The 15,472-nt window shown below is 29.6% G+C and overlaps 7 protein-coding genes across 7 annotated transcripts; 6 read left to right on the top strand and 1 right to left on the bottom strand.

Annotated features, from left to right (window-relative positions):
• Positions 1-174: 174 nt before the first annotated feature.
• Positions 175-1,143, top strand: DAT1 (Dat1p; the record flags this gene model as incomplete). The annotated part of the gene is made up of 1 exon (XM_004178635.1): positions 175-1,143. The coding sequence occupies one exon, from the start codon at positions 175-177 to the stop codon at positions 1,141-1,143; it is 969 nt and encodes a 322-aa protein (XP_004178683.1).
• A 361-nt stretch (positions 1,144-1,504) lies between these two features.
• CTK3 (Ctk3p) lies at positions 1,505-2,374 on the top strand (the record flags this gene model as incomplete). Its single annotated transcript, XM_004178634.1, has 1 exon — positions 1,505-2,374. One exon carries the CDS (start codon positions 1,505-1,507, stop codon positions 2,372-2,374), a length of 870 nt encoding a protein of 289 aa, XP_004178682.1.
• Positions 2,375-2,779: 405 nt separating this feature from the next.
• TBLA0B03210 (uncharacterized protein) lies at positions 2,780-5,989 on the top strand (the record flags this gene model as incomplete). The annotated part of the gene is made up of 1 exon (XM_004178633.1): positions 2,780-5,989. The coding sequence occupies one exon, from the start codon at positions 2,780-2,782 to the stop codon at positions 5,987-5,989; it is 3,210 nt and encodes a 1,069-aa protein (XP_004178681.1).
• Positions 5,990-7,689: 1,700 nt separating this feature from the next.
• Positions 7,690-10,950, top strand: TBLA0B03200 (uncharacterized protein; the record flags this gene model as incomplete). Its single annotated transcript, XM_004178632.1, has 1 exon — positions 7,690-10,950. One exon carries the CDS (start codon positions 7,690-7,692, stop codon positions 10,948-10,950), a length of 3,261 nt encoding a protein of 1,086 aa, XP_004178680.1.
• Positions 10,951-11,308: 358 nt separating this feature from the next.
• TBLA0B03190 (uncharacterized protein) lies at positions 11,309-11,677 on the top strand (the record flags this gene model as incomplete). The annotated part of the gene is made up of 1 exon (XM_004178631.1): positions 11,309-11,677. One exon carries the CDS (start codon positions 11,309-11,311, stop codon positions 11,675-11,677), a length of 369 nt encoding a protein of 122 aa, XP_004178679.1.
• Positions 11,678-12,282: 605 nt separating this feature from the next.
• On the bottom strand, positions 12,283-13,395 carry PML39 (Pml39p; the record flags this gene model as incomplete). The annotated part of the gene is made up of 1 exon (XM_004178630.1): positions 12,283-13,395. One exon carries the CDS (start codon positions 13,393-13,395, stop codon positions 12,283-12,285), a length of 1,113 nt encoding a protein of 370 aa, XP_004178678.1.
• A 1,102-nt stretch (positions 13,396-14,497) lies between these two features.
• URA5 (orotate phosphoribosyltransferase URA5) lies at positions 14,498-15,172 on the top strand (the record flags this gene model as incomplete). The annotated part of the gene is made up of 1 exon (XM_004178629.1): positions 14,498-15,172. One exon carries the CDS (start codon positions 14,498-14,500, stop codon positions 15,170-15,172), a length of 675 nt encoding a protein of 224 aa, XP_004178677.1.
• Positions 15,173-15,472: the final 300 nt, after the last annotated feature.

The following is a 15,472-nucleotide window of genomic DNA, read 5'->3' as shown; positions in this document are numbered from 1 at the left end:
AAAAAAAAAAATAAAATAATATCATAATATTCTATTAGCTGCTATTTGTATAGAAATTCTACTATTTTTACATATTATGTTAATAGTTGTAAAAATCAATCAAGCATAGGAGGAATTGAAATATACAAGACTATTTAGACGCAACATTAAACAACACAAAAAGTTAAGGAGATCATGGCCAAAACGTTAGCACAAGGTAGAAAACCTGGAAGTGGTAGAAAGCCAGGGAAAGGCAAGACTTTAAGAGAGGGACGTAAACCTGGTAGTGGTCGTAAGAGAAGAGATGGGAACATTAGCAATGAAAACCATCTGATACATTCAAACGATACTGTGACTAGTACTGTGAATTCTAGCCGAAATGGAAGCGTTTCCAATGCATTTACTGAACAAGATTTAGAAGCTTTACAAGCGTTAAACTCATTGAACAAAAGCTCTACCTCACCTCGAAGCACTAGTGCCAATACAAGTGCCACAAACATCCTACCAAGTATACAAATGAATACTGATTCCAATAGTAACAATATGTTTCCAAATGCACACAATGTATTTTTAAATGAAAACACATCTAATAATAATACAGAAAACAGTATTACAACAAACTCGGGCCTAAATATACACTCTAGCATACATATGAGTAATTCACTATCTAATGGGAGTACAAGTACTAATGCAACAAATGGTAGCCAGACTCCCAATGGGTCGGCCAATATACAATTACCTTTACCAATACCGATAAATAATGGTATGTATGGCATCAATCCTAGTTCCAATTCTAATGTAATAATGAATAATATTCCAATGAATATTATCAACACCCCTATAAACCTTAATAACACATCTTCAGGAAATAATATAAATATAAGCAGTAGCAGTAGGAATAATAGTATTACTGTATCTTCTTCAACTATGAATAATGCTGATTTAAATATGAATATGATGATGGGTATACCCATGAATATTAATATGATTCCTATACAAACTTCAACTACCACATATATTGAAAGTGCTAAGAAAATCAAAAAGGGAGACACTGTTTTTGATAATAAGACAACGGGAAATAGCGTCAATAGCGTCAATAGCAAAGATATTTTCAAAAATCTGACGCCCAACTTTCCCAAGTTTAACCGTAGTTCTACACCATGATCAACGAATCAATCATCCCTAAGCATATACACATTTTAATATTTAATTACTTATCAGCTACTCTATATATTTATATGTATATCTATATATACCTATACCTATACATATACATATACATATACATTTACATATTTTATCAAGCATATAATCTTATAGAATGTAATTTTAGAATTTCTTTTTTTTTAAAAACTATTAGCAATATTGAATATCCGTGAAATGTTTATCAATTCGGAAAAGAATAACACATATATAATAGTAATACAAATTTGATAAAAAAAACTTAAAATGAAATAAATTGAAATAAAAAATAAAAGAATAATACTTTTAAGTTAAAAAATAATTCTTCATATATGCAAATATCATGGATTCATTAGAAGTGCGATTACAATTTATTCAGATATTGAAAAATTTATCTAAAACGCTCTATACCATTACACCAAGCTATCAAACTCAAAGCACAAATAATAAATACGATGAGCCAATAATATTTTTCTTGAAGAATCAATCACAATATTACGAGGATTTAGAACAATGTTTGTTTGATATCATTAACAAGATGAACCCATTAGATAGAATCAATATTGTTGTATATTATTTAATTCTTATGGAGATTCTTGTATCTAATTCCAATTCAAACACTTACACACTACCTAATATTACCAACCAAGTTAAAGAAATGTTCCTAAAGTTTAGTAAGTTATATCGTATGATCTTACCAAAAGATGATATTGTATCTTTAAGTAATTTACCAATAGCCAAGGAATTATACGATCGATTACAAGAGGTTACCCAAGGTTTAGATACTGATATTCAAAATATGGTCCATGAATGTCATACAATATTATTAGAAAGACTTTCAATAAGAGATGATATGTACAAAAAATATGAACAAGATGGACTTGTAACAATAGACACCCAGAATTCTCAGACAACAGAAGATGTTGGTGTTCAAACAGTTTTACATAGAATGGAAAATGATCGAGAAAGACACAAGAGATCTAAAGAACAGCAATGGGTTGAGGCACGTATTGACCGTAATGTCCTTGAAACTTCTTCATCCAATTTAGCCACCACATCTTCTAATAGTACCTCATCTTCTACAGATAAGAATGCAGCAGATGAGACCGAGTTTGATAAAGTTTGGGCTAATGCTGGAAGTGGAGTGAATCAAGTTCAACTTGTAGCCATGTCACAACTATCTACGATCGCAACAGAATCGCTAGAAGGTTGAAAATTTCCTCAAGATGTAATTCCATATATGTAGAATATATAATAATAAAATAGTAAGAACCACGAAACAGGTGTTCATGATTCTAACGTCAATAAATTGTGCATTTTTATCATAAAATATCATTCCCATTTTGTGTCGTTAAAGAATGTGCGGCGTTCGTTCCGTAACCCACGAGATAAATTCTAAAATGCATGGAAGAATATGAGAATCAAAAAGTGAATAAATCTGCCACGAGATTTATATATATAAATTAATATAGACACATATATATATATGTGTCTATATATGTGTTTAAAAAAATAGAGTAACAATCATTAAAGCAGACCTAATCACTGGTCTGATACAAAATATAACGTTTAACATCTAAATTATCTCGTATTTTTATACTTCATTCGCTTTTCTTCTATGTATCCTCGTTTGAGTCCCGTGGCATCACCCAATAATCCCAAATTACAGAGGCCTTTGAAAGAGCCTTCTGATTCTGTGGTTGCTTCAATGACATCATTAACTGCATCTCCTTCGAGAGGCAGATCTACGGATTCTAGAGTGGCTACCAGCAGAAGTAGTTCACGGATCTCATCATCACGAGGACAAGAGTCAGGATCATCACCACATAGACAGTTAACTAAACCTGCTCCAATCTCTTCCAATAATAAAACACGATGGCTAAGAAGTCCTTCAAGTCCAGCATTAAGTCGTACTGCACGTAGAGTGGCATCACCTTCTCCCAGTTCTGCTTCGAGGAAAACAAGTACTAATAATCATCCAACCCCTAATAGAGCCATTAGTTGTCAAGATATACCTACAAAGAAATCATACAAAGATAATGATGTAGTGGTTGATGTTCTACCTTCTTTTGAAATGTATAATTCATTACATAGACATATACCACAAGGTAATGTCGATCCGGATATCCATGAACTACCACCTTCTTATAATGCCACACAAAATCATAGTGAATCAACTCTGTCACATAATAATACATCTACATCATTAGAAATACAACCTCTTTCTACTCATTCAAATTCAAATATCAATATGAATTTGAATACGTTGGTTCCATTACATACTCAACATTTGAATATTCAGAATGGTTCCTCTACGAATAATAGTAATACTGCTACAAGTAGCATGAGAAATAGCATTTCAGAGGATATCATTACTCCAGCATCAAATGTCAATTCAAATAATGATATAATCGAGCCCTCGCCTTGCTTATCAATAGAAGACGATATTAATAATACAGGTCAAAACGTTTATATTGATAAGTTATATTCTTTACCAAAATTGACAACACCTGTGCAAATCGAAATTCATGTTACTAAAGCTGCGGCTATACCACATGAAGTACCACAAGAAGAATCTATCTTAAAGGAATATACTTCTGGTGACATCATTCATGGCTATTGTATCATTGAAAATAAGTCTACTCAACCTTTAAAATTTGAAATGTTTTATGTCACTTTAGAGGCTTATATATCTGTTATTGATAAGCAAAGATCCAAAAGAACTTTAAAGAGATTCTTAAGAATGGTAGATCTTTCAGCAAGTTGGTCTTATACGAACATCATTTTAAGCTCAGGTGCTACAATGGTTGCTGGTGACTTGGATCATGATGATTGTTTAGTTGGATTAAATAATAGTAGAATTTTAGAACCTGGTAAGAGATATAAGAAATTCTTTATGTTTAAATTGCCAAATCAAATGTTAGATTCTGCTTGTAAACAAGATCAATTTTCTCATTGTCTTTTACCACCCAGTTTTGGTATCGATAAATATAGAGGTAATGGCCAATATAGTTCTATTAAAATCAATACTGCCTTAGGGTGTGGTCATATTGGTGTTAAAGGTTCACCAATCTTAACAAACGATCATTGTGACGAAAATCTTTCCATCAATTATACCGTAGATGCAAGAATTGTAGGTAAGGATAAAAAGACTTCTAAATTAATTATTATGAAAGAACAATCTTATAATCTACGTGTGATACCTTTTTCTTTTTCAAAGACTTTAATGAGAGGTGAAAGATCACCTCAAAGGCAAATGAAAGATTTAATGCTTTTAGTGGAAGAGAGACTCTCTGCTTTAGAATCAGTTTTTAAAAGATTAGAAAAAACTGAACCTTTAAAAAGTATTGATATACATTCCACTGATATAAGTGGTACCATTCATGATCAACTAACTTTAACAGATGATGATATCCTACAAAGAAAATCTTCTCAATTATATGCAACAACTTCAAATCCAGATTCAAATTCCACTATTGGATTAAATAAAAAATTTAGCGGCCATATGAATAATTCACGTAAAAATCTACCTTCTTATGATTCAAAAGAAAATAATGATATGATTGAAAGTGAAATTAATTATAAATTAAAACCAAAGATTTTAAATACTCCAGTTTTGAAAAATTCAATTTTATCAAGTCTTTGGGGTAATAATAATACAAGTAATTCTTCCAATACCCCTTCAAACTCAGATGAACGTTGTGGGATGATTGTTGTTACAGGAGAAATTCCACAAAGAGGATTACCATATTGGTCTCCCTCTCTTCTAAGGAAAAGTAATACTTTCCAAACAATGACAAAGCATGCTCAAGAGAATTTTACAAATTTAAATTCTTTAATGCCCCTTGAAGAAACTAAAATTATTAAAAATATAAATTTAAAATTAACTTGTATTCAATCAAATAATAGTATGATTCATAATCCACCAGAAATAAGTTCAGTTACTGCTGAACTAGTTTGCATCACTACCAAATCAGATAATTCAATTCCAATTACATTAAATCATGAAATGTTAATAAATAATGAAAAATTGATGAAAATGAAAGATCGATTTTCCTTATATTTTAAGAAAGTGGGGACATATGCCAAGAAGTTTGAAGATAATAAAGCCAAGTTAAATGAATTATATTCACTTTCAAGATTAAACCAACCTTTAAGAGAATTAAAATATACTGATTTCATTTCAAGTCAATTGTATAATGATGTAGAAAGTTTAGCAAACATTAAAGTTGATATTAAAAGTTTGCCAAATATTTTTGTTAAACAAACAAATTTTAATAAATCACAAACCCCTATATCAATAACGCCAACAATTTCATGGTCTAATACAAATGCTATTTCACCAAAAAAATCATCCAATGATAAAATCTCAAATGAATTTTCAGGTTTAAAGGCTTCAAAGACGATTTCTACTCTAGAATCAAAATCTTCTTCAAACCATAATTCAAATGATGATGACGATATGATTCGTCCAACTTCTTCTACAAATACTGCTAGTATATTAAGACCTTCAAAATCAAATTCTCATCAATCTCCAGTCAAATCTTCTCCCAAACGTAAAACTGCCCCTTCATTACCAACAAGTAGCAATTCAAATTCACTTTCACATTCATATTGGAAAAAGACGGGTGACAGGCAATATGAGAGAGATGTTACCATCGATCTGGAAATTTCAAAGGATTCAAAAGATACTCTTGTGCCTGATTTTCAATCTTGTTTATGTGCAAGGTTTTATCTACTTCGTGTAAACATCAAGTTTGATCACCATGTTGGTCACTGTGTTATTGAGATCCCAATATCTGTTAAAACTTTAAGGCTTGATCAATGATAAGCTTACCGATTGTTTATTTTCCCTTACATTTGTTCATGCTCTATTTATTTTATTTTTTTTTCTATTTTGCACTTGAACATTATTATATCTAATTCAACATTGAATATAAAATAATAATTTTCATTCTTTTTTTTTTTATTTGTCTTTTTTTTCTATTATTTGATGTCATTTCGTTACGTTTTTTTTATAATATATAGAGCTCTCATTTTGTTTTGTGCCTAGTAATCATATTTTTTTCTTTTACCATTTTCATGGTTTTATAGATAATTATAGAAACATTCATTTTTTACATTCTTTAATTTTAGAAATGAATTTGATAAAGCTTTGCTTATTTCAATTTCGTGTAAATTTCTCAGATATTTATAACTTTTTATGCTAATCTTTTTACCGCTAATCTATTAATCACAAAAAACGTATTAGAAAAAAAAGAAAACTATAAGAAGACTCCACCAAAAAAGTTACCTTGCTCAACAATTGCTATCCTAAATATTTCCCTCTTTACTTTTTTAATAGCTAATAAATGCAATTATCATTATTGCTTTTATATATTATTTTTTATACAGTTTCCTCAAATCCTGTCCAAGGAGAGGTCACTAATATTCTAATTACTCAATCGGAAACAAATACAATTCCACAAATAAATATAACAGAATTATATCATCTATTACAATTAAGGAAAGACAATAAATACACCAATAATACTGACTTGATGATTACTTTGAATGGAAATGACGGAAATTACATTTTAGAACAGTACAACGAACAAGATATAGAAAAATTTTTAGAAAAGGCAGAAACTACAATATTAGATAGTGGTACTAAAGTTTGTGTTGAAATAACTTTTAAAAATTTAATTAATTATGCCTTTTTTGGAAATATTGAATTCTGTAGAAAAGCAGCCAGTAAAGATCCAAATTGACAATTCTTTGAGGATATTTTTTAAACATGTATATGCATTATGTAATTAATAATTTTGCTTAGTGTCATTTAATTTTGAATGGTATTCATTCGTGATTGAATGATATATACTGAATTTCCTAATTAGGAAATCAAATTTATTATTCTTAATTTCAAAACTTCTAAGGACTCCAATGTCATTAAACAATCATAAATATAATATAAATATGTTAAATATTCCTCTTACAACAGAGCAAATACTACCAGGTAAGTTCAATATTCTCTTCTTTATACCCTATTTATTTGCGTCATTTCAGTTTTTCTCATCATCTGGCACGATCTTACGCGTACCATCTCCGAAAAGGAAATATGGTAATAAGAGGATAATGAACTGGTTTCCTGATATTATTTCATGGTTTAAGCCAAGTTGAAGTCTATTATCATATGAAGTCTATTAATTCATCATACGGATTTTTTTTTTCATGAAATTCAATACAACATTAGATATCTTAATAACATATATCATAAAACATTAACAAGAAACTTCAACGTTTGAAGAAATTTACTACTTTTCACACTCGTTTCATAATTCTATTAAATCAATAAAAAATAATTATTAAAAAATAAAAAAAACAATAAAAAATAAATAAAAATAGGTACAAATTTACTTATCCATTTATACCAAAAGGTTTTATTTTTTTAATTCATTCCTTCAATACATATACTGATATTTTTATACGCTCTTTTCAAACACATATACATCTGTTTTTTTTTCCTTCGATTTTTATTCATATTCTAAAATGTCTTTCTCATCTGATGACGAATACGACCTTGATAATTACAATCCATCCTCAGAACATATTGAGGTTTCTCCTACTACAAGCCCGGATAGGAACTCTCCTCCTCGAGAAGACGAACTTTTAATAGCAGCCCAAACTTTAGATTTTGAAGTCCAAAGTGTTAAGGAATTAAAAAGGTTTTCTATTGGTTCCAATGATTTGGTAGGGGACCCTGAGCTGGAATTCAGGGTAAACACTAATGTAAATGATCTAAGCACTAATGATGTAAGCCTTGTAAAGAGGTCTGCGTCATTGTCTCGTGGCAGTACTATATCTAAACGCACAGCCAATACTTCTTTAAGACGAGGTCAGTCTACCTCCAAAGTGAGTTATAATGGTAGGATTAGTTATAATAAGTCCTCTATGCCAAAGCAGCACACACATCAAACTTTGGATGATGATATTGATAATGAAAATGTTCCCATTTCTAAAAATCTGTTATGGGTTCCTGCTAGTCAGCATCCGAATGCCAAACCTAAAAATATCAATCAAGATTCATTGTTAAACAATGGATTGGTTCAAGATTCCAACTCAGATTTAGACACTCAAGAGGAACTACAAAGAAATAAATCATATTTGAATTCAAGACGTAAAAATAATTCTCTAGTACGAAAACCTTCCACTCTAAGAAAATCTTATACAGACTTCACAGATGATGATAGTGATTACAACAGAAGCCGTGAAGCCAATACCTCTAACAATTCACGTAACACTTCCGACAATGAAATGAATAATTTAAAGGCTTCACATGGTAATTCACCTTCAGCAGACTCTACATTTTCATTAAATGATATTAAGGAAGAACTATCAAAAATATCCAATAGTGCCGGTCTAACCGAAACCAATGCAGCTACTTTAGCAAGATCATTAAGTATTACTGGTAAATATATAAACAGAGAACTTCTTGAGGAAGATGATGAAGCTTCTACTTCGGATGACAATAATGATGCTAATGATATTAATACTTCTATTGAAGATAAATCTACTTTAAAACAAATCCCAGATTTAAATGAAGTCGACGGAGAATTTGCTTCACATATTTTATTAACAAAAAATGTTAATGTTCCCGTTCGTTCTTCTTTAAGACGTAAAAAATTCAATACTTATAGGGTTCGTTCATCTAGCACTACTTCACACCTAACTGAAAAGAAAAATGATAACAAGTTAAGGCAAGTAAGTTCACCTGCATATTATTCAAACCAATTATCGACAAAACAAGATCATATTCATAACAATAATAATTCACAAGAGAATTTATCATCAAATATTCAAAGCCAAAATCAAAAAAATCAGCATAGCAATAGTAATAACAACAACCATACGCATACACATAAACATACTCACAATTATAGTAAAAATATTCATAACAACGATCAAAAGAAAGATCAATTAGAAGTTCAAAAGGAAGAAATCAAAAACAAAACTCCTTCAAAAGAACACATTGAACCAGACATTATTGATACATCTCCTATAGATATTCAAGACATTTATAACCATTATAGACAGCCAAGCTCGGATGATGAAGAAATACTAAAATATTTGAAATCAAAAGATAACGAAGAAACAACACATAAAGAAGTAGAAACAGATTTTTCACATTCTTCTGGCTCCCAAGAAAGTATTAATATTTCATCTTCACCATCTCCTGAAACTATAGTTACAGTTCCGGATAATTCCATTGCAGGGTTGAATACCAATGCAATTAGCAACTCTAATATTTCAACTCTTAAATCAACTATTTCTAATATAGATTCAAAATTACAATCTCGTAGGCATAAGCATAAAAGGCATGGTTGGTCTTGGGTTAGTAACCAAGAAGAATATTCTTCTAACTTAGAAGGTTCATCTCCCAAACAACTACATTCTGCTGAAAAAACATCACCTACTATTTCAATTACTAAGGAAAATAAATCACCTAAGAAATATCCAATACAAGTCACAGCCGTTAAGCCTAAGGAAGATAAAAATTCAAGTTACCTCCCATATTCTCATAAGATGAATATTAATGCTTCTAATTCTACACAGTCTTTGAACAGTCAAAATAGTCATACTAGTCAAAATAGTCATACCAGTCAAAATACCCAAAATGAACAAGGATCAGAAAATTCATTTTTTGAACACGAGGAAAAAACAACAGATGAAACTCATCAAGCTTCGCAGCAAAAGAGGCAAATGTTCGATTTGAAATTTTCTAATTTATTTAAAAGAAAAGCTGCAAATAAGGCTCATCAAGATTCTTCTAGCGATGAAAAGAAATCCGCTAAAAAGTCATCAATTCATAAATTTAGAATAAACAAAGGATTAAATCTTAACATTGTTAGTTCTACTAAGACAATTGATGAGACTGCTGATGAAAACAATGATGAAGATCGGGATATTTTAGCAGTTAAAAGTACATCTCCGGTTGATTTCATGTCTTCATCAGATGGATTTGATATTCAAAATCAAATTCAACAAAAGAAGACAGTTACATCATTGCGTCCTGCTTTAAACGTTACCAGCTCCAGAAAACAAACTCGTAAATATGATGTTAAATCTGATACTCGCCCCGTTCCATTAAAGCAAAAACCTCAAGAATCCTTAAACTATCAAGTTAAACAAAGCCAACAAATTCAACATCAACAGATTCAATTAAATAATAATTATCAACATAATCAGCAATATTATGATACCGTTCCTGATAATACTACTACATATACTTCTCAAGAAAACTTGAATTCTTTAACTTCAAATTTTTCAAATAACTCCAATAATCAAAAAGATAATATAACACAAAATAATAATAAGGGAAGATCTGCTATTCATACAAACTCGGGACCTAATCCAAATAAAAATGTAATAGAGCATCAACCTACTGATATACCTCATAAACTATCTTTCTCTGATGTGAAAAGACTAGATAAACCTAATGGTACCATGATCTTCACTGACAGTGCATTTGGTTTCCCATTACCATTGCTAACGAACTCTACTGTAATTATGTTTGATTATAGACTACCAATTAGTGTAGAAAGAGCAATTTATCGTTTAAGTCATTTGAAATTAAGTGAACCTAAAAGAACTTTACGCCAACAAGTGTTACTAAGTAATTTCATGTATGCATATTTGCATTTAGTAAATCACACTTTATATATGGAGAAATATGCCAAGTCTCATGATATGAATAGCCATAATGGTAATAATAATGATATGCATCATCTATCGGAAGCCGAAGTCCATTAAGTTTCTTCCAACAACCATTATTAATTTATGCTTTTATTTATATAAACATTTTATTTTAAGAATTTTAATATTCAATATATATTTTTGTTTTTATGTTAGATTAAAAATATTTAAATTATTTTATGAAAGAATTGTAATTTGCTTTAGTTCACATATAATGGCGCTATCATGTAACTAATATTTTTTTTAAGAGAAAACTAAAAATTTTAGCTCATCGCCTAAATAGGCTGAGCTAAGAAATCATTATAGAGAATGCAGATATTAAATAATTAAAAAAAAAAAATAATATAATAAGTAAAGGGGGATATTAATATCCAACTTATTAGTCAAACAAAGAATAATCCAAATATAACATAAAATGTCATCCAACAGCGTTGCTTATAGAATGATGGTCCTTTTAGAGGAAGACATGGAACCTATTGAAGATGATATTAATTTGAAATCAGAATCTTCTTCCAATGATAATACCGAAAAAGTTACAACAACAAAAAATACAGAGCCTAAAAAGAGTCATGAATTTATTGATGAGTTAATTTTACCATTCCATGTAGATGAGTTGGATATTTTAAATGAATGGTTTGATAAATTTGATGAACAAATCTGTATACCCAACGAAGGTCATATTAAATACGAAATTACCAGTGATGGATTAATAATTTTAATTTTAGATAATGATATTAAACATGTGGTTGAACAAGTTAAAGATTTTGTTCAAAATAATCAATAAATTTTTTGGCGAAAATTTTACTATAGAAATATTCAAAGGCTAATATTGATATTTTGAATATTATATTGTTTTTTCTTTCCTTTGTATATTAATGGCATCATGATACATTAACTTTATAGCTACTGTACATACTTTGTATATTATAAAATATGATAAACGGTTTGTTATCAAAAATTCTTGAAAATTGTGTAAATTGAGGGAAACAAGCCTAAGAAATTTCATAGTTGGTAAGGATAGTCAAGCAAATTTGTTCAAGAATTGTTTCTCCTAAGTAAGAATATATTAGGCATATATATTTGTATTTGTGCACTAGGCTTTGTATCTATATGTATAATTTAACTAATCAAAAAAAGCTTTGTAAAATTACATCCTAATAAAAAAAATCATGAATATAGAAATATAAGGTATTCTTGTTATATATATATAGGTATGCATGTGTATGTGTATGTGTATGTGTATGTGTATGTGTATGTGTATGTGTATGTGTATGTGTATGTGTATGTGTATGTGTATGTGTATGTGTATGTATGTATATGTATGCTATTGTATATGTTAGTAAATATTTAGCAAAACATATAATGAAAGCTAAAAATATTTTTATTTTTTTAAATATTTTGCAAATATTGTGATAATTTATTCATTCTATCTTGCAATATCTCATCATGATCATTTGACTGATCTCTTTGAGCATTTATAGCAGTATTATTCTTTAAGACCATATCTTCATTTGATTCAATATCTACCTTTATGTTCTTTAAATTTTCTTTTGAATCATTAATTAAAGTTTCTAAAGAATCACATAATTGGTTTGGATTTGAATATCTACACCAACTCAAATGGTAATTAACATTTACATCATCCATGAATTTTCGAATTCCTATTTGATGATTACACATCTTACAATGTAAATTAATCGATGATAACGATTTTGAAATATTCAAGTTGAAACCTTTTAAAAGATAGAAAAGTAATAATAATTCATTTGAGTTTCTGCATTTGAAAAAATCATGCAAAACTTGAGGAACTTTTAGATATTGATGATCATAAACATCCAAAGGTATTTCTTTTTCCTTAAATTTTTGTAATTGAAAATCTATTCTATTTATATCTTCTATCAGATTAGAATTATTAATGTAATAAACTTTTTGTAAATCAATCTTACTAAACCGCCAGGGGCAATCAATAAAATGAGTATTCATTATTTCTTTCAAAGATGTTTCTTTTGCTGTTCCATTTCTTAGGAAATCTAATAAGAATTTGGAGTCACAACTTTCACAACTACAGATTAATGAATCATTTTGAATTGTATCATTATTGGTTTTACAATTCCAACCATTAGAAGATAATGTAATGGGAGTTAAAACTGTTCTATCCCAATTTAACAAATGTTTAGATGTCAAATTTAAAATAGAATACAGTCTTTGGATTAAACTATCAAGATTAAATAATTGGAAATTAGGATATTTGATCACTAGATTATCAATTAGGTTTTCAAACAAACGCAGATGAGATTGCTGACTTTTCTTAAGAAACTTATTATTGTTGACATTGATTGTCTTATATGCACATTTTCTAATAAGTATCTTTGTAGTTGGGTCAATAACTAACGGTGGAACTTTATTCTTTCTTACTTTCCCCTTAATATCAGTAGTAATAGTAGTAAAATTAGATGTATTCAAACACTTGAGTAAATCATCCAGCCTGCTTTCCAAACTCATGACGTAATAATGAAGAGTCGCTATTTGCCAAATCTAATGATAAAAATATCCACAATAATGTTTTAAGCTGTAAAGATTGATATTAAATATATTGATAGGTAGACATTATAGTGGATTTTAGTTTCATTCTTTTACGTATTCACTTTTCGTTTTTATTGTTAACAAGACCGAATTTTGAAAAGGCCATTTTAGGAATGAAAAATTTCGACAAAAAGGGAAATAGCCTATATTGATAATGTCACCCCATCTGAGAATTGGGAAACGATCACGACAAATCGTATAGGTAGTCTGCTAAATGTAGTTGAGATAGTTTAGATGATTACCATTCACAACACTACTCACAACAAAATATTCTATTCAGTATACCTGTAAAAGCTTACGTCTTTCCGTAACCATTTGCAATTACCTAAAACTGCAAAAATTTTTCACTCAAGGGCTCACAACCTCGACTTTTTATCATTACAAAACAGAAGTTCATTACCATTATCATCACTAGCATCATTACATTACTAGTGCCAGTATTCTATTGATGAACACATGACCACTACTGTGGGCTACCCGCCGTAAGGGCACCCCTTGTCAGCAAAAGTAACATGCATTAACCCCCCTGCGGTAAATATGGCCCAACCTAGCTCGTATTTATTCTGTGGTTACCTTTTGAAGCACTTTCTTCCTAAATCTATCTTGTAGACTCCCTTTATTGTCCTTACTCAAACTGCTCTAGTTTTCCTGATGTCTTAACTTGGCTCGACATGAAATGTATGAAAATACAGAAACGATATAATTGTAAACTCTTGGTTTTGTAGTTTCAGCGTTTAAGTTTTCAATATTGTATTTTGTTGATATTTTAATGTTTGATATATGTTTTAAAAAAAAATAGAACCTTTTTTTATGTTTTTTTAATTATTGTTTTTTTTTAGACTCTGTCCCCACGTCGACTCATCATCATCACTTGGAAAAATTTAACTTCTCGAAAAGAAATTTCCTTCAATTTGGAAAAATTACATATATATATATATACAACCTATAGATTGGCTCTACTATAACTCATTGCATAGTTTCTAAGGCAATTGTCCAAGACCATCACAATACACACAACATAATGTCCCCACCATTGGAAGATTACCAAAAAAATTTCTTAGATTTAGCCATTGAATCAAAAGCTTTATTGTTTGGTTCATTTAAATTGAAATCAGGAAGAGTATCACCATACTTTTTCAATTTGGGGTTATTCAACACTGGTAAGTTATTATCTAATTTGGCCACTGCTTATGCCATTGCCATTATTCAATCAGAATTGAAATTTGATATTATTTTTGGTCCTGCTTATAAAGGTATTCCGTTGGCCTCCATTGTTTGTGCCAAATTAGCAGAAATTGGTGGTTCCAAGTATCAAAACATCCAATATTCTTTCAATAGAAAGGAACCAAAAGATCATGGTGAAGGTGGTAACATCGTGGGCGCTGCTTTATCTGGTAAAAGAGTCTTAATTATTGATGATGTCATGACTGCCGGAACAGCAATTAATGAAGCTTTCCAAATCATTGATAATGAAAAGGGTAAAGTAGTTGGTGTTATTATTGCATTAGATAGACAAGAAATTGTAAACTTGGATGATGCTGATAATTTAAGCGCTACTCAAATTGTCTCCAAGAAATATGAAATACCCGTCTTAAGTATTGTCTCATTAGCAAACATTGTTCAACATTTGGATGGCAAGATCTCTTCTGAAGATAAAGCAAAGATTGATGAATATCGTCAAACTTATGGTGTGTGATAAAAAATTAAAAAAAAATAATAAAAAGAAAAAAAAAAATCAAAAATCAAAAATTAAAAATCTTGTACTGAGAAGATTCGTTCCTTTAGTAAATTTTTGCATTTATCCAGTATATTAAACTCTACTTTAGCATAAACCAAAAAACTCTAGCAGCTAAAAATAATTTAAAGAAAATATATAATTTAAAGTATACACACCCTTGTCTGTTTTTCAACCTTTTCTTTAATATTTTCAATTTATTTCTTCCTGTTTCTTTTAGTATGTATATAAGTCTTTATTTATTTTATTATACATAAATCT

Source organism: Henningerozyma blattae, chromosome 2, assembly GCF_000315915.1.
Source record: "Henningerozyma blattae CBS 6284 chromosome 2, complete genome".
Classification (NCBI taxonomy): domain Eukaryota; kingdom Fungi; phylum Ascomycota; class Saccharomycetes; order Saccharomycetales; family Saccharomycetaceae; genus Henningerozyma; species Henningerozyma blattae.
The sequence above is the reverse complement of the archived record's forward strand: the minus strand, read 5'-3'. Positions and strand labels throughout refer to the sequence as shown.